At 32.4% G+C, this 20,197-nt stretch overlaps 1 protein-coding gene across 1 annotated transcript; it reads right to left on the reverse strand.

The window, feature by feature from the left end:
* Positions 1 to 2,349: 2,349 nt before the first annotated feature.
* Positions 2,350 to 3,258, reverse strand: LOC149216162 (uncharacterized). Its single transcript, XM_089389845.1, has one exon. It carries the CDS (start codon positions 3,256 to 3,258, stop codon positions 2,350 to 2,352), a length of 909 nt encoding a protein of 302 aa, XP_089245971.1.
* Between the last annotated feature and the right edge of the window lie 16,939 nt (positions 3,259 to 20,197).

A 20,197-nucleotide genomic window follows, 5' to 3' on the forward strand; every position in this document is an offset into this window, starting at 1 on the left:
CTGTCTACACATATGACATATGGATGGACCTGCGAAGCTTCTTTTTCTCAGGTTATCCCATGTTAAGATTCTATTGTGACAGAGTAGCCAAATGAAAGTTGATACCTTTGGCCAGTTTGATTTATACCAGACTTTGTCCCAGAGGCCGCTTTTAGTTATCTGATTTTGGATGATGATATGATATGCTTCTTTGGTGGAAAAAGTACCTTTTTCTCCGTAGCCCCATCGTAATATATCTTCTTCCTCTGAAATTTTTATTGGCCTTTTTTGTAATTCATCTTCTAGGTGCTGCAGAGCCGGCTCCGAACTGTGGGATAGTATTTGATTGACTTCTTTCCATTTACGATGTTGCTGTCCAGTATCCTCTGTCCAGAAGTCTTTTACCTTTGCGTGCTGTCTTATTCCCCTTTCCTCGTTGAGGAATTCCTGAAGTGTGTCTGTCATTTTTGGCATCTGCTGCCAGGAGTCACTCCAGAAACGTGCCGATCTTCCGTTCTTTATCTCCCAGAAGCAGTGATCTTGAATTAGAGATCTGTGTTGAATGGCAGCATTCCAAATTGCTGAACCTGCACTGGTTTCTGTCATTCGAAGTCTTTCTTCCACTGGTAGATTGCTAGCATATTTGGCTGTCCAGAGGGAAGCCCAAGGGGTGCTGGGAAAGGCTAGCCATCACCACCAGATTTTAGCTCCCATTGCTTTATTACTGTGTTCTGGATCTCTAAGTCCGATGCCACCTGTATGTTTGGGAAGGCAAACTTTCTCCCATTTAATTAGCGCCCATTTTCTATTTTGTCCAGAGCCTCCCCATAGAAATTTTCTTTGGAGGTTCTTGATTTCTTTGAGGACCCATTTGGGAGCAGCAAGAATGGAAAAAAGGTAAAGCGACATGGAATTGAGGACAGCTTTGATTAGAACTATTCTACTTGCCATATTTAGCGAACGATGAGTCCAGAGGAGAAGACGGGCTTCTAATTTTTCTAAAAGCAATTTCCAGGATGAGTGCTTGAGAGCTGAGCTCATGAGAGGGGCTCCTAAGTATTTGGAGGGCAAGGATGCTGAAGAGAAACCAAGAATGCGTTCAACAGCTCTTTGAGTGGTGACAGGGGTGTTGAAGAAAAAAATCTGAGATTTGACTCGGTTTAGAAGAGCACCAAATGCTTTAGAGAAAGTGTTAAGAATGGATTTTACATTGCGGGCTTCTTGGACTGAAGGGTGGCTAAATAACATATTGTCATCTACGAATTGCTGGTGGGTGTGGGTTGGGGAATTATGGAAGGAGAGCCCTTTTAGTTTACCACTTAGCTTGGCAGCAGAGATACTTCTACCCAGACCTTCCGCCATAATAATGAAAAGAAAGGGAGATAAAGGATCTCCCTGCCTTATGCCTCTTGAAGGTTTGAAAGTAGCTGAGGGGGAGCCATTGATTAGCACAGAGAAAAAAGCTGATGAAATAAGACTTGAAATCCATCTTACCCAAGCAGGAGCAAAGCCAAAAGCGGTTAGCACTTTTTGGATATAGACCCAGCTAAGACTGTCAAACGCTTTTGAAAGGTCTAGTTTGAGGAGCATACCTGGCTTTTTAGTCAGCTTTAGGGAGTGAATTATTTCATGCGTAAGAATGATTCCATCCGTGATTTGACGTCCTTCTACATAACCTGATTGTTCAGGCGAGATGATGAGAGGGAGGACCTTCTTGAGCCTGGTGGCTATGACTTTAGAGACTATCTTGTATATCATGTTGCAAAGGGCGATAGGTCTGTATTTGTCCGGAGTACTGGCGTCCTCTCCTTTGGGCACAAGGGCAATAAAAGTAGCATTTAGAGCCAGGTACATCCATCTGAGCTCTCTAGACTCTTCGACTACCTGCCAGACTTCGCTTTTCATCAGGTCCCAGAATTTGTGGAAGAAGTTTGCAGTAAACCCGTCCGGCCCTGGCGCTTTCCCTACCTTCATGTGCTGCACGGCCTCTTCCACTTCCTGTAGACTGATAGGTTTAAGTAAAAGACTGTTGTGCTCTTCCGTTATGACATTGGGAATATTTTGGACAATTTGCTGGATTGCGGGCATTCTGTCAACATCAGGCTGTTGGAGGGCGTTTTTAAAGTAACTTGTAAATTCCTTTTCTATTCCTTCATGTGTTTGTATCTTTTCGCCCTCCTCATTATGAATATGAGTGATTTGATTTGTCATTCTTCGTTGGACAGTAGATTTATGAAAAAATTTCGTGTTCCTCTCCCCACTTTTCAGCCAACGGATTCTGGACTTCTGCTTCCAGAGAATCTCCTCCTACCTGGCTCTTTCTAATAATTTGGATTCGATATCTTGTTCTTTCTTGGACAGGTCCTCTGTTCACTCGCCATTGATAAGGGCTTGCTGTACCTTTTTCATTTCTGCGTTGAGACGAGCCTGGTCATCAAAGATGTTGCCAAAAACCTTGTGGTTCCATTGTTTAATGGCCTGTTTGATGTTTTTAAGTTTCTGTTGAATGCTGGCCATTCTTGAGCCCTCCGAAGTGTGATAAGAAGCCCAGGTAGTTCTGATGAATTGGTCAAATTCTGGATGAGCTAACCAAAATTCCTCAAAGCGGAATGGGCGTTTTAGATTTTTACCTGGCCGATTCCATTGTAGCTCTATGGGCCAGTGATCGGACCCTGAACAAGGGATGATAGAGGCAGTGAATTCCCCTCCAACACTTGTAGCATTGTCAGAGATGAGGAAACGATCCAGGCGGGAGGCGATATGTTGCGCGCCGGATCTCTTGTTTGACCAAGTCGTTATGCCATTTCTGGTAGGAATATCCATCAGCCAATTGCTGTTGATAAAGTCTTTTAGAAGGCCGTCCTCACTGCTTGTGTTGAGTCTCCCTCCCCTTTTCTCGTCCATGCTTGCGATCATGTTAAAATCTCCTCCGGATATCCACAAGGGAAGAGCTCTGTTTCTGTTGAGGTCTGAAAGGGAGTTGAGGAGAGTGCTTTTTTTTACTGTGTCCTGAGGAAAATACACGTTTGTTAGCACTCCATGCGAATTTGTGCCTGAGAGATGGAAAGTGGCCTTAATGAAGTTCTTGTTAGCTAGAATGTTGCTGAGATTGATGAGCCTGCCGTCCCAGAGAATGGCTAGGCTGCCCGAGGCACCTTGAGCGTCGACTGCAGTGACTAGTCCTTCTGGCCATGCCGCCGTAGCTATTTTTTCTAATACTGTGGAGCTGCACTTTGTTTCCTGTAGGAGGAGGATACTTGGTTTTTCCTGTTTTAACATATTTTTTAGAATTTTTCTTTTCCTACGGCCATTTAACCCTCTGATATTCCAAGAGATTAGCTTCATTGAGAAGGGTGGGGGGTTGTATTGTAGTACTTGGATAGCTTGGCATATTGCCCTGACTCAACCAGTATTTCCCCGATTTTGATAGTTCTCTCTAGGGTTGTTTTCCTTCCTCTTTTCTGGTTATCCTTTGTGATAAATTTTCCATCCCATTAACTGCCAATCTGGACCCCCAGAGAGTATTTTTTCTGAGCTCTGCCTAAAACCTCTACTAAGTTGTCCAGCTGCTGTTCGGGTATTTTTTCGAACTCCTTCGTGCGGCAAGCCTCTTCCAACCCTGGTATATCCAGTTCCCCTATGTCCAGGGGGACCGAATCTTCCTCCATGATTTGGGGCTACTGAGGCATGTCATCTGTAGCATTTAGGGCCTTACCGGTTTGCTTAGGGAATTCCATATCCATTTTTTCCCCTTGTTTTGACATTGTATTGCTTGGATCTGTCTTGTTATCATAGTGTGTTCCTTTGTGTCCCCCTTGTTTTGACGTTTCACCTTGTTGCTGCTGTAGAGAAACATCTTCGTTGTTCTGGTCCTTTTCTGAGTACTCCTGATCACTGTTATTTAGTGGGGCGTATCTGTTGCTTGTGTTTACCTTGTTGTTCGTATTTGCCTTGGGGATACTGGGATTTTTTTTGTTTCCTCTTCTCCTGTTGACCACTTTGGTGAATCCATCCGTAGAAGGAGTATTGGATATCTTATTCAGAGGGCAGTCTCTATATAAATGTCCAATGTCATGACATTTCCTGCATCTGAATGGCACCTGCTCATAATCTATGACTTGAATCCATTCGGTATCTTCATGAAAAAAACTAACCGTATCTGGCAAGGGTTGCTTTAGATCCATGTAAACACAAATCCGAGCGTATGAGGTGTGTAGACAGAGTCTTGTTTCCTCTGCTATTCTTACAAATTCCCCTATTGAGTTACCTATCTCCTTTAGAGAGTTTTCCTCCCAGTATTCCAAAGGCAAGGAGTAAAGCCTTATCCACACTGGCGAATAACTGAGATCTATTTTATCTGGGTTGAATCTTTCTACCCATCCTGTAAGAAATAGACCTGCTGAATTAAAAAAGTAAGGGCCACCTTCAAGGATTCTGATACGATCTTCCAGGCAAGTAAAGTCGGCTGTGAAAAAACCCTTTGCTCCCAAATGCAGGGTTATCTCTCCTTTTGGACGCCAAACCGCACTGATCCAGGCTCTCAGAGCCCGCTCTGTTGGCCAGATCCCTATGAACTTTCCTATCAATGCATGATCACGCATGTATTGTATTCTAGCATTGATTCTCTCACTTGGAAAGAAAACCTTTGGTCTATTAGCAGCTACAAGTTTGCAAGTGGAGGAACTTACTGTTTTCTTGTTTTCTACCTCAGATTCCTTATGATGCTGCTGGTCGTTGTCCAAGTTTCCTTCGCCTTCGTCATTCTGGAAAGCCTTTCCTGCTGCTCGCCGTGCGCTTTCACTCGGTGAAGGGGGAGGCTCAGAGCCCTCCCCCTGTCTGGGCATCATAGTGTACCCTCGAATGCCGCCAACGCCCTCGATCTGCCGCCCTGCGGCTGCTCTTGTTGCAGTCCTTGGCAGACCTGCCGCCTGCAGAGTCTGCAAAGCCTGTCAAAACCCTAAGGCTGCGCTCGCTCCTCTGTCAACCATTTTTCTAACCACCTCTTCCTTTATTCATATATTATATTAAAATCTACTTTCATTTTAAAAATATCTATTATTAAATGAAGACAAGTATGTATGTTGTTATATGTTTTTAAATTTATATATATTTAAATTATATATTAATTATAATTTATATATTAATTTATTTTATAATAATAATAATAATAATAATAATAATTATTATTATTATTATTATTATTATGATTATGAGATATTCCAATCTCTAAAAAAAAATCACATCACAAAAATCTACAAACAATTAACAAAATTATAATTTAATTTTTTTTCACAAAATAAAATATATAATGAGATAAATGTTTCTATGCTTATTAATATTTACCAACCATTTATATTTTTCTAAGAAAATTATATATAAATTTTAAATCACAACCAATTATAATATTTATATATTCCAAATATATATTTATATTTGGATCGAATATATATGTTAGGAGGATATAATAGTTTAATATCCTTAAAAATACGTAAATTAAAAACATATTTCTCAAATAATTTTGTATCAAGGATACTATAGGATACTATTGGACAGCACGAAATCCATTATGCCATTGTGCCTTCTTTTGTGTAGTTGATGTTCATTTAATTGATGTTTCTATTCAAATTTCGACATAGTCATTCCCCGAGTAGACATATAGATTGGTTTCCCTTAAAAATTAGCATCGTTTTATTATAAACCTGTATATTTGTTTCCCTTAAAAAGCAACATTATTTTACTGCAGACATGCAGATTTGTTTCCCTGAAAAAAAGTATTGTCTTGAATACACACTTTAGCATATGTATATAATACTTTCCATGTAGCAACTACTATTAAAATATAATATTGGAAATATATATATGTATAATTTTTAGTTTGTAGCTAAGTTTGAATGGTCGATTTTTACTTTGATTATATTACTAATTTTATTATGTTTTACTTAATATTATTATAATTAATATTTTAATTTAGTTTAGTTTAATTTTATAATTTTATTTTGATTTTTAGTTAATATATTTTTATATTATTGCTTTTTAATTTCCGGTTCAATTTTAGTTATTAATTTGTTTTAAATTTTGATTTTGATTTTTTATTACTTTTTAGTTTGTAGTTTTATTTTAGTTATTATTTTTTTTTACTTTAATATTTTTATATTGATGATGATGATGATGGTTAACATCCATTGAGACCAAATTTTGGTCTATCAGATCTAAAGAAAAGAATTATTTATTTTGATTTAAGATTTTATTCCTATGTTCAAAAAGCTTGGAGAGAAGCCTCCCAAGCTCACTGTAATTTTGGCAAGGTAAAAGGCTAGGAAGGTCAGTATTGCAACAAAGATTTTGAAACTGAGATCTAATGTGGTTGTACGCAGGGCACTCTAAGAGGAAGTGATTTTCATCCTCGATGTTAATATTCTCACAGAGATGGCAGAACCTTTCCATCCATGGAGTTTTAGGAACTGCCCAACGACTCGTTTCACTATGGAGGTCATGACAGTTCGTTCTAATCCTGGCTTTATTAATTTTCTACTTTGAGCTAGTTAAAACAAAGAGATACTTTTGATCTTCTACAGTGGGGTTGATGATCTCCTTATAATATCTCAATTTTCTTTTAGTTGCTAAATCTTCCTCACACCACATTTTTCTTTGAACTTAAAAGTAACAATATTTTTAATGTTATTAATGTTTTGCAATGCAACATTCTTGTCGATCTCCCAATGGTTTAACCAGACCCTGGTGTCTTTATACTAACATCGTTTGAGCCATAGGTGGTTTTGGCTGGAATTTAAAGTTAGCTTAGGAAGTCTATGGTCTCCTATGTTATTGAGTTTGTGCTTGTACAATAGAAGCCTAGTCATAGCTAGGCTCTCGATAGGGGAAAGACCCACTTCTATAAGGAGAATAGGATAGGGTGTGTTGCTTTTAATTTTGAGGTTATACATTATAAAACACTTCTGGATTTGCTCAATCTTTCTCCAGGATTCTCTAGAGATGCTACAACCCCAAACGTCACATCCATATAAGATAACCAGAGTGACTAAAGTTTCAAAGAGGAACTTTTTTCTGTCCCACATTACAAGGTTTTCGATTTTAAAATTATTTTCAAGACCAAAATAAGCTTTCCATCCCCCATTAATCCTTTTCTCAATGTTATAGTCCCAGTTGAGCTTGTGATGAATATCAATTCCTAGGTACTTGTAGGAAGACACTTACTCCAAGTTATTATTGTCATACATAAAATTAGCATAAGTGTCCTTCTTGGATTTGATAATCATAACTTTTGTTTTGTCAGTGTTAACAATCATACCAATGGCAGATCAGAAATCCTTAAGAAGTATAAGTTGCTTATCAAGATCAGATGGGCACCTTGCGAGAAGAAAAATATCGTCAGTGTAGAGAAGAAGGATGATGAATACCCCAACTAAGATCGTGCCAGCACATCTGGCTTCCTCTAAACAACCTTCTAGCTTGTCAATGTGAATGCCAAATAGGGTAGGGGAGAGATGGAAACCTTGTTTAACTCTGATATTACACTTAATATCTTTCGACCACCCCTCATTGCTCTTTAACATGGCAATTACATTCTCATGTAAACTTGTAGCGGCAAATCTCAACTCAAAGGGAACCTTTAGCTCTTCTAATCTATTCCAAAGGTTGCTTCTAGGAACCATATCAAAAGTCTTTCTAAAGTCCACAATGTGAAAAAAGAGATTGGATTTATCATTACGACATTCCTCCATAATGATCCTAAGTGTAATGAGGTGGTTTGTTATTGAGTGTTTCTTTCTAAAACCTAGTTGGCCTTTAGTCCACTTACCTTCACTTTCAAGCCGTATGCTCAACTTCCTTTCCAAAATAATACCATATAACTTGGCTAGGAGAGGGCTGATCATAATTGTCCGATAATTAGAGGGGTTATTTGTATCCCCACTTTTAAAAATAGGGATAATGAGGCTTTGAGTCCATGGTCTAGGGGACCCTTTCTTGACCACTTGATTGAAAATCTTGTGAATATGGGGGATGAGGACAGGACCTCCAATTTTTAATATTTCCACCTGGTAACCTTCAATGTCCTTAGCTTTCCCATTAGCCAAGTGATTAACCCCAAAATCAATGTCTCCTAATGAGAAAATTCTTTTGTTGTGAGTAGGGTTTTAAAGTTATCCATGACATTTCGAGATTCATAAAGCTTTTTAAGATAGGAATTCCAGTCGTGTAAAGCATTTTTATTATTATCTTTAGTTTTCCTAGTTAGAATCTACCTCCAGAATTTCTTAGTAGCTACCTTAGAGAGTTGTAAGAGATTCTCATGTCTTTTACGGATATACTACCTTTTTTCCATTTAGTTAGGGCTTTGTATATTTTTATCTCGCCAATTTTAAGAGATTCATCAACAACTTCCTTAATTGCTCTCCTCGCACTTTTACAATCTTTGTCATACCATGGGTTGGTTTTGCTATTTCTTTTATTACTTGAAACTTTAATTGAGAACTTGTTAATAGAATATGAGAGGGTTGTAGTAAAATTATGATAAAGATCTTCTATGTTCTCCATACTAGCTAAAGGAGGTAAATTAGTTTTTAATTCATTTAGAAAGAGATATTTTTTATTTCTATCAAAGATTAACTTCTTTTGGCTATAAGTATTATCTTCTATGCGATCTCTATGCATGACAAAATTGAGAGTTATAAGTAAAGGCCTATGATCAGAGTCAGGCTCGTGGTCATTTAAGATGTCAAAATTTGTTATTTCATTGTATAGAGGGAGATCGGAGATAACATAGTTTACCACGCTGCTACCAAGCCCATGGATGCAGGTCATCTGGCTAGAATTGGTCCACTATTTTAGACCTTTGCAAATTATGAGATCCTGAGCACTACAGAGCTTGACTAGCTCCAACCCAAACAAATTATCCCCGAGGTCTTCATAGCTCCTTTTGTATTGGTTATCCAGAGGAAGGTCTTTGTCTAACCAAAGAGGATTAGGGTTGGAATGATTGCTTAGAAGAATAGCTTGGTTGCTTGAAGTTTGAGCATTAAAGTCGCCCATTAAAAATATATTGTCTTCATTCCTTAGGCTAGAAATATCATTATCTAAACCAATGTAAGGACTATTTTTATCTAGATTCCTTTTCTTATAGAACTTAGAATTGATGGGGGGAAATAAAAAATTGCTATGTAGGTCTTTTTATCATAAATTTCAGTAATTTCTATCCAACTATATTGGTTGTAAGGGTCGTTTTTATAAATCCTAGCATGGGGAGAGATGTTCTTCTTAATGTAACAAGATATACCCACAATGCCTCTATGGGAGAATCGCTCATTCCAGGTAGACCATAATGTAAAGCCATCTATGTTAGGGACCTTAGATTCTTCGTGCTCCCAAGTTTCGACAAACAAAATAATATCAACATCATTGAAGATCCAACTTAGCTTGGGGCCTTTGTTCCATGGAAATCCCCGACAGTTCCAAGAAAGAATCTGGAGCATGTTGAGTTACTATTTATTATTATCTTTTTGGTTTCTATCTCGAATAACGACTTTTCTATTTCTGATTATTGCCCATTTTCCTTCCTTCCTAGATTCCTTTACCATTTTAACCTCCTTTCTCAATTCTGCTTGATCTTCTGGAATGAGATCTTCATTTATAAATATTCCTGTTCCTTTTAGACTCGAAGTTTTACTAAGTCTGTTATACTTATGGTCAGTAGAGCTCACCTTTATTCGAATCAGCCTTCCTTTATCCTCAGTTACTTTCCCCAACCTTGTTACTTCTGTGAGACACGTTGTTTCAATTTGTAATCTGTTATGTAATTCTATCTGGGCTATGGCTAAAGTATCCTCATCTACCTCCTCTTTTAAACCAAATATTATAAGGTTCAAGGCCCTTTTGTTACGCTCATGGTCTAATTCTATCAATTTTTTCATTTCATTATTGGTTTGATATCTAATTTACCTACTACACTATTTAGGGTCAGGTGGCTATTAACTTTTTCTTCTAGCTCTTTAATCATGTCCTTCATTTTAAGACTCTTTAAAGTATCAACATCTACTTGCTGGGATGATTGGTTCATATCTTGGTCTCTTTTTTCTATAACCTGCAACCCAGTCTCCATTGCCTCCATCTTATTCTCCAATAGTTCTATTTTATTTTCTAGCATTGCTGCTAACTCTGTTTGTAGCTTAACTTCTCTTTCTTCTCTACGTTTCTCTAAAAACTCTATATACTCATAAAGGCTATAGAGTAACTGTGATAGGTCTACCTTTGGTAATATTTGGTAATTGTGGTGAATTAATCAGACTTGAAAATATATGAGCATATATGTATTAGAAAAATATAAGGAATGTGTGTACTTGATATCATCAAGCTAGACCATAGACGCACATGCCCAAGATTGTTTTTCTATTACCGCAGAGAGATTGTGAATTATTACCGCACAGAGATCGTAAATTATCACTGCAGAGATCACAAATTATTACCGTAGAGAGATGACAAATTATTACCGCAAAGAGATCGTAAACACATCACCCTAAATTATTACCACAAAGAGATCATAAATACATGACCCTAAATTATTACCAAAGAGAGGTAAATACATCACCCTAAATTATTACCACAGAGAGATAGTAAATACATAAACCTAAATTATTACTTTTGGGTTTAGTTAAAAAAAATTTTAGTTTGGTTGTATTATAATTTTTTTCGGTTTAGTAAATATGCTTATAGTCTACTTGAATATAGTACTGATTTTATTCTCAATGTTTTGGTTTTATTTTGAATTTGTTTAATAATTTAGTTTAGTTTAACTTTATAGTTTTCTTTTGATTCTTAGTTATTGACTTATTCTGTTTTTTTATTTAGTTGTAGTATTATTTGTAAGATAACTTAGATTTTTTTGTTGTTATTTCCACTTTTATAATAATTTTTTTCATAACTTTATCTTGATTTTTTAGTTCATATATTTTTATATCACTATTTTTTGTAGTTTAGTTTGAATTACTGATTTTTTTTCTTAGTTTGATTCTACTATTAGTTAATATATTATAATTTATTTAAATATAGTTCTCGTTTTATTTTTATTTTTAGTTTTAAATTTGATTTTATTATTAGTTGATTTTAATTTTATTTTTTCAACTTTTATATTAGTTTTGTTATTTTAATTTTTATAATAATTTTGTTTAATTAAATTTATAAATTTATTGTGATGTTTACTCAATATATTTAGTTAATATATTTTTACATTATTACGTTTTAGTTTGTAGTTTAGGTGGAATTATTGATTTTTATTTTTTCTTAATTTGATTGTGTTATTAATTTCATTAGTTAATATGATTATAATTTAGACTTTTAGTTGTTTTAATTTAGACTTAAATGTAGTTTACTTATTACTTTAGTTTTATTTTAATCATTTCTAATTTTTATTTTAGTTTCAATATTCCAATTCATATGATAATTTAGCTTAGTTTGGTTGTTAATATATTTTTATATTATTATTTTTTAGTTCATAGTTAAATTTGAATTGTTGATTTTGTTAGATTTATTTTATTATGAATTTCATTTAATTTTAGTTAATATCATTATAATTTATTTTTTCCCAATTTTTAAATTAGTAATGTTATTTTAATTTTTATAATAATTTAGTTTACTTAAATTTATAATTTTATTTTGATATCTAGTCAATATGTTTTTATATTATTACTTTTACGTCAAATTATCGATTTATTTATTTCTTAGTTTGATTGTGTTATTAATTTCATTAGTTAATATGTTTTTAATTTATACTTTTAGTTGTTTTAGTTTAGATTTATATGTAGTTTAATGTAACATCCCTAAAATAACTAAGTGTAAAAATAATCAGTTGAGTAATTGTAGTTTGAAAACTTACGAATCAGTTGCAAACTGATTCTTGATATTCAGGAAACTGAGTGAGGGGAAATAAAGATGGATACGATAGACAGGGAATCGAAGGTGAGAATGATGCCATAACCCTCCGCATCTCGTCTCCCTCCCAGTTACCCTACTTCCATTGATTCGGTATGCTTACCGGCTCACCTGAAAGGATGGCGGGAGCATGCTTGTAACGAGACTGGGCTTTGCTGCTAAATAAAGCATAGAGGGAAAAGCCACGGAAGCCGATTTGCGAGGTGGATTTACAGGTTTTGCGTTGGAGCCAACGTCCAGTTTGTGATGATAGAGAGCTAGCAACTCTTTGGAGATTATTATTTAACTGCTATGATGTATAGACCGCTGGACGAGAGATAGAAGCACGAGGCAGTGTCTCTGGCAGGTTCGGCTACCAGAACAGAAGTGATGGAGACAAGGAGACTGCCATGAAAAGATAAGTAACTTGCTTGCCTTCTTGAAGAAAAGTATAGGTATGTTTTATTTGGGTATCTTCTTGAAGGATTTCTTACCAAATATAGATAATATATGCATAATAGTATGCAAAGAAGAATGTGAAAAATGAGTGGACTTAAAAGCTAAGAAAATATGTTAGTGCATGCAGTAAAAGATTGAATAGTTTATATGTTTTCTTGGTAGAGAAAGTATTTGAATGCATGCAGTAAAAGAATGATTACTTTATATGTTTTCTTGGTAAAGAGAATATGTTAATGCATGCAGTTAAAGATTGAATATTTTATAGGTTTTCTTGGTAAAGAAAACATGTTAATGCATGCAGTTAAAGATTGAATATTTTATATGTTTTCTTGGTGAAGAAAACATGTTAATGCATGCAGTAAAAGATGATTATTTTATATGTTTCTTGATAAAGAAAATATGTTAATGCATGCAGTAAAAGATGATTATTTTATATGTTTCTTGATAAAGAAAATATGTTAATGCATGCAGTAAAAGATGATTATTTTATATGTTTCTTGATAAAGAAAATATGTTAATGCATGCGGTAAAAGATTGAATATTTTATATGCTTTCTTGGTAAAGAAAGTATTTTAATGAATGCATATAAAAGAAATAGCAGTTAAGTTGGATTTTATTGAGAAGGGATATATGCTTTATTGCATTGGGATACTAGCTAATCTCTAAGTTTCTTGTGAAATGATTATGCATTACATGCATGATAGAAATAGTTAATGATGTGTTTCTAGGCACATAGATATTCATTTCTATAGTTTCTTTTCGGAAAAAGAGTGCATACTTCATGTATGAAGATGAAGGCTTTTATGAGAGTTTTCTTGAAAATAAAAATAGAGGTTCTTTCCTTTAAAGACACATATGAATAGTGTTCATACAAGAACCAGAATCCATACTTGTTTCATGAAAAGACTATGTGCATTGAAGTAAAAATAATTGTGTTAGGAAAAAACACATGTTGCATGCACATAAGGGTAGCTATTGTGACTTTGGAAATATGAGTCTGTGTGTACATAGAGAAAGTGATCATGTTAACTTTCTTGAAAATAATAATCTCTTGAAGAGATTGTCTTGTTAGATGAGTTGTGTTGATTTCTTGATTTTGATGCATAAAGGGTAAGTAAACCTTGTTTTTGTATCTTGATTTTTATGCATAAAGATGGATATCTTTAATAATTTCTTGAAAGGGAAGCTTGAGAAACCCTCATATAGGAAGATAGAGAAATGAGGTTATAATGACTTCCTTTAAGAAAGAGGTATGTGGTTTGTTGTATGAAATGATGGAAGTATTCTAGTGAAGGGAATATGTGTTGCATACATTAAAGAAGGGCTAATATGATAAGCAATGGTATGAACAAGGAATAGTCATTGTGATATGGAGTTATGTTCTTTGTATGTTAGAGAGACTATGTTGAGTTCTCGAAAAATAACTATGTGAAAAGAACATATGTGCTTAAGCATGGAAATAACAGTTTATTACATGTATGAAGATATAACGAATGTGTTATACATGTTAGTAGAACTAATGAGTTAGAACTCTTAAAGAGAATTATGCATTAGTGTAAATAAACATTGTGGAGGTCAAACAATATTTACTTGGGTGTATGTACTAGTTAAATAGTATGTCATGCTTGCTCATGCATATGAGTAGATGCTAAAAGATCTCTTTTAGAGGTGATTATTGATTCATTATTATGGTATCTAAACTTGTTGCCAAAGCTTGTTGATGACAACATTGACAGGAAACGATGGCGGTTGGTGCCAAAGAAAAGTGATGTTAACATTGTGGCAGGAAAGTGATCAATGGTCCATGCAGATGAGTTCGAGTTGCAGGAACGTACATTGCTAGAACAATCATGCCACAAGGAATGTTGTATGTGGCGGTATGTAAGTAAAATATTACATGAAAACTATATTAGCTTTTAGCTAGTTATGTGACAACTTAATGATAATTCATTGTAATGATTTTATAACAATGGTTAAGGGATGGAATCCCTTATAAGCCATTGAGTGAGGGGTGAAAACCCTCACGAGCGTTTAATAATAAGATTAAACGTTTGCTGGTTTTCACCCTACGGGGTTTCCAGGGTATATTGGTGTTCAATGGTGTGATTTCCTTTTGTGTCAGTTTGATGATGATGAATCCTTGATGTTGATGGTTCTTTATTTGATGGCATAATCATAATGTCCAAGTATGTGATTAACTAATATGGTTAAGGAAATCATGAAATGGATGCAAGGATTCATGAGACAGTTTATGTTATTATACTACCACAGTGGTGGTTAATGGTTAAGCAACTTACTGTCTTTTATTGCAATTTACTTGATGTGCTAATGTACATTATATCTAATGGTTAATGAGGAATTGTGGAGTTGTGAATTGGATAATTACTTGTGGGTAATTTTTATAAAAAAATTCTAACTCCCTGCTTTTACATGCGAGGTTACCGGGGTATGTGACATGTAATTACTACACAAATTTTATTTTAATTATTTTTTTGTTTAGTTTGGTTACTTTAATTTTTATTATAATTTAGTTTATTTTTACTTTTTAGTTTATAGTTTAGTTATACTTTTTATTTTTTTTAGTTTCATTAAATATTTTTTTTAGTTTTGTTTTTAGCTTGTAGTTTAGTTAACATTTTTTTAGTTTATAAATTTATTTTGATACTTAGTCAATATATTTTTATATTATTACTTTTTAGGTTGAATTGTTTATTTAGTTACTTAATTTTTCCTTAATTTGATTGTGTTATTAATTTTAATAATTAATATGATTATAATTCAGACTTTTAGTTGTTTTAGTTTATATTTAAATGTAGTTTAGTTATTACATAAATTTTATTTTAATTATTTTTTTAGTTTAGTTTTGTTACTTTAATTTTTATAATAATTTAGCTTAGTTTTACTTTTTAGTTTAGTTATATTTTTCATTTTTTTAGTTTCGTTAAATAATTTAGTTTTTTTTAGTTTACATTTTGGTTATCATTTTTTATCTTCGTTATGTTATTAGTTTCAACTGGTTTTAGTTAATATGATTATAGTCTACATAAATATATTTTTAGTTTTAGCATTAATTTTGTTTTGACTACAATAGGCCAAGAAGATCCCCATGAAAATTGGTTGTCTTAAATATATTTTTAGTTTTAGTATTATTTTTATTTTGACCACAATATGTGGAGAAGATCCCCATCAAAATTGGAAGTTGTAAGCTTGAACAAATTTCATTACTCGCATATGAAACTTATCAAGAACCCTGAAATAAGACACAAATTTTTAAGCCTATAAAATGCTAAACAAATTTTTTTAAAAGTAAAATAAAGATAGTTTAGTGATAATCAATGCTAAGAAAACCAATTCCTAAAATGAAAAATTTATACATATTAATGTTTACCTATTATTTATATTTTCTAATATTAATATATATATATATATATATATATATATATAAAATAGATTTTAGTGTTTACATATTATAAATTTCTTTTTGCGGGTGGTTCAAGGGCACCTTCCTTCAAGGGGTGGTGTGTGGCTTACTGCAAGACTTGACTCCAAAAACTTTCGGGAATTGATCCTGTGATCTTCCATTTGGCGAGGCCCAGTCGAATAACCCTCAGAGCTGTGTTTATATATTATAAATATATTTTTATATATATTATATTTAAATTAAATATATATGTCAGTAAAAATATAAAGATTTAATATTATAAAAAATATATATATTAAAAATATATCTGCCAAAACATATGTGAATACCATATTAATTAATAAAATAATAGCATTATTTGATCTTGTGAAAAATAAGATATTAATTTGAATAGTTGATAGTATTATTAGTTCTAGACCTAAGATAGTATGGGCTATTGTAATGGATTTTCTTTTGAATATAAGTAGGTACAAAAACCAGATGATTAAATCTAAAGTTTTGTTTTGCACGCTTTAATTCACTCTTTTCTTAGCTTTTTAAAGCGTGACAAGGTTTTAAATTAACTAATGAAAAGTTATAAGGTTTTATCTGGCCTCTTTTGGAACAAAATTTAATATCAAAATGCATATTATTGAGAATTTATAGTATAATGAAGTAATGCGAGCATTGCTTTATCACTGCATAGTTAAAATTAAATGTTTGTTGAATATGATGTGGATGGATTGTGCATGTGGCTCCTGGCTCCATGATTACACGGGATCTAAATGCGATATGCTGATATTACTTTTACAAACGACTGTGTGTTGAATTTTGTTAGGGGGATTTGATTTTTTTATTTTATTATTATTATTATTGTTATTATTAATTTTTTAATTTTGTTATTTATTTTTTATTGATCATTTTTTATTTTTATTTTTTATTTTTTATTTTTTTAATATTATTTTTCGTTTTGTTTTATTTTTTTATTTTAAGTTTAATTTTTTCTTATTTATTTTATTTTTTTATCTTATTCTTCGTTAATTTTTTCTATTTATTTTTTGTTAATTTGTTATGTTTGTCTATAATGGTTTTCCCTTTATTTTTAATTTTTAATTTGTATTTATTTGTTTTTTCTTTCATAATGTCTTTCTCTCACATCATATCATACCCTAACGATGAGTGTTGTTTGACACTAAAACATAGATACAAAAATGATTTTAGTAGACATTCCTTTGAATTCTCACCTATTAAAACCTTAGCACATAAATTTTCAAACATAAATTAATAAAAGATATATATGTTTTTATATTTTTCTAAATTAACTTTAACATATTTATAAAGAATATCACTTTAATTATTTAAGCTTTTAGTAATGTAATAAGGAAGTTTTGTAATATTTTTTTTTATGATTGAGAGTATATGTACTTATTAAATATATTTTTATAAGTTTTAACATGATTTTGCATTAAATATAATTATGGGTTTGTCATGCCCCAATAGAAATATTTTTAGGTGCAAACCTCTTTAGAATGAAATATTTGAAAATAGAATACATATCTTTGTCCAAAAAACATTGTTGGATTTTAGGAAGACTATTAAAAAAAAAAAACAAACAAACAAATTTGAAAAAGGTCATTATATATACACACACACAAACACACATTTGACATTAAAATATTTAACATAACATTTGCATTTAGACATTTTATTTCTGGACTACATTTTGATTTTCCACATTAATTTATTTTTTTATCAATATGTTTTGAGTATATATCATTGCGGCTAGAGGCTTATTCTACAACCCAGTATGAGGGAGATGTATAATTTTGTCTATGCTCAACATAGAGTTGATCCCTTTTAAGTTAGAAAAATAAAATATTAAAAAAAAGTCAAATATAATTAAAAAGTTAACCTATGTGTTTGATTTGTTTAATTAAAACATTATAAGACATCAATAATATCAGTGTAAGTTTCTATACTAAAGAGAAGTTGTAAAAATGTTTCACTCTTATGCTCACCTATAAATAAAATATTTAGTTACCTATATAGAATAACATAATCTTATATCCTTGAATTTATAGAAAAACAAAGTAAAGTTATATATATACATATAACATTTTAGAGAGTCTCACTATTTTATGACCAAATAAAATATGTAGATGTTGAATACAGTTTATACATTAAAAATTGCAGCTTAAGTAATGAGAAATTATATATATATATATATACACACACATACAGACATCAAATTTTCTAGATAGATCAAATATGTGGAGGTGCTCTTTACTTTATCATGCATATTAAAATATTTATTAATTACATCAATTAATTTTCTTTTATTATTATGAATATTTTTGAATGTCATATATTAACTTTATATTAAAAATTGAATGAATAACTTTTTTCTCTTCCAAAATTGAATATTTTATTATATACAAAATTAAAATATTTTATTTTGCCATATTCTTTCTATATCAAACATAAATTAATTAACGTTGATTTTCAAATAGTTTTTTCTTTAAAGTTTGTGTTGAAATATTTTTAAAAAGTATAATGTTTAATTTAAAGTTTTATATACTTCTAATTCCTTTATTTCTTTTTAAAGTTGATGTGAAATTATACTAATTGGGTGGACATTAATTTTTTATTATTTATAATTGAGAGTGAGTGAATTTTTTAGTCCATTTGGGTGTAATCTTATCAATAAATCAAGTAGCCAAAATGAAATTAGGTTATTAATATTTTACAACTCTTTTGATTAAAACTAACTAAATATTTTTATTTATTTTTTTGTTACAATCCAAATTTTTTGAATATTTTATTTTTATTTTAAGAGAGACATTTTTCAAGTCCATGTTAAACATGAACAAAAATACACATGGCAATCACACTAAACTATACAACAAGTCTCTCAGAAAATAAGTTACTTATTTCGTAATTAATTTATTTTTTAAAAGTATTGAAATGAAAAAAATAAAATAAATTTTATTTTTTCTCTATTAGTTTTTATATTGAATGCTATATTGAATGCATTTTAATAATCTAATAGAGAATTATAACATGTGAGATGTTATAATTATATTTTTTATTTAAGATATTTTTTTATAATTAATTTAATTTCAGTGACAATATGGGTCAGAAATAATCTTTCCATGTTATGAGTAATCGTCGTTATTAATAAATTGATGACGGAATAAGTTGTTATTTCCAATATATAAACTGTAGTCATGATTTAAATTAATTTATGTACTATATATTTATACCTCTTGTGATCAATAAAAATATTAAGTATGATTTCTTATTTGCAATCCACTTCTCTCTATGTTTTAGCATAGTATCAGAGTTGATTGAACCATGAATCTCTCACGAGAATGGCTGTGATCATGCAATTCAACAATATTAAATCGTCAATATGGAAATGGTAAGGGAGTATTTGATGTATTGTTTGCGAGTGTCTACGTAAATTTTATTTTTTGTGTTTAGGTTTGTGTGTCTTCTGAGTTGCTAGTGCCACCAATTTTATCGAAAGAAATTTCGGAGCCGTCATTTTCAAAGCCAACGGATCATATTTATTACTTCCTGTCAACCAAGAACAAGTTCTTTCTGATACAATGTTCAACTCTATCGGCCAAAGAAGAAAATAAAATCCAACGCATTTGATCTAAAGGGAGAGATATGTTTTGTTTAGGAGATTTACGACTGCTAAGATACGGAATTTACGAGGGTTTAAGTATTGCCTAGCTTCCTTCCATTCATTCTGTCAAAAGCTATGGCTCTATCCAACAAGGCAGAATTGGTGCACACGGTTACAATCGCTGATCCGGCGGACAAGCTTGTCAATGAAATTCCAACCGGAAACCGGTTAGAGGGACACTTCAATTCCGAAGCTATTTTTTCTCGTCCATCATCTAATTTGGAAATGTTGCTGCCTCCAATTGACTACACTCTAAGATCCATCAATCTGATTCGTCCAATCACTACTAAAACAACCTGGTCCTCCATGGGCCCAATTGGCAGAAGCGGAGGAGACACTTCTCAAATACCCTCGTCCTTCATTGGGTCAACTCGGAGAAACAGTTGAAGTTCTTGTCTTCGCTAGAAAGACTAAACACTATATTATTAACGGAGTTGGAGATTGACAAAGAGCAACGCCACCGTCTTCTCTACAGAACTCTCTGCACTGATGCCTACAATAGGGTCAGCGTCATGAATATGATGGTCAACGTCATCCCTACAAGATGCTTTGCTGTCAAGTTGCACATTCACAATGTTCCTGATTTGCCGACGTAAATCGAGATGTGTTATTCAAAGGGAGCCAAGAAGGAGAAGGAAAAATGAAAGGGAGAAGAGAAGGAGGACCTGCCGAACAACTTCCCAAAATTGGTGTTTCTCATTCTAGATTTAAAGCAATAAAATATTGTGCCTTTGCTTAATATT

Source organism: Pinus tabuliformis, chromosome 1_1, assembly GCF_031772625.1.
Source record: "Pinus tabuliformis cultivar Carrire ecotype Pingquan chromosome 1_1, CPIR1, whole genome shotgun sequence".
Taxonomy (NCBI): domain Eukaryota; kingdom Viridiplantae; phylum Streptophyta; class Pinopsida; order Pinales; family Pinaceae; genus Pinus; species Pinus tabuliformis.

Excerpts from the sequence above, each read along its gene's own strand:
- LOC149216162 (XM_089389845.1), bottom strand. The coding sequence starts at position 3,258 with ATGTTAAAACAGGAAAAACCAAGTATCCTCCTCCTACAGGAAACAAAG.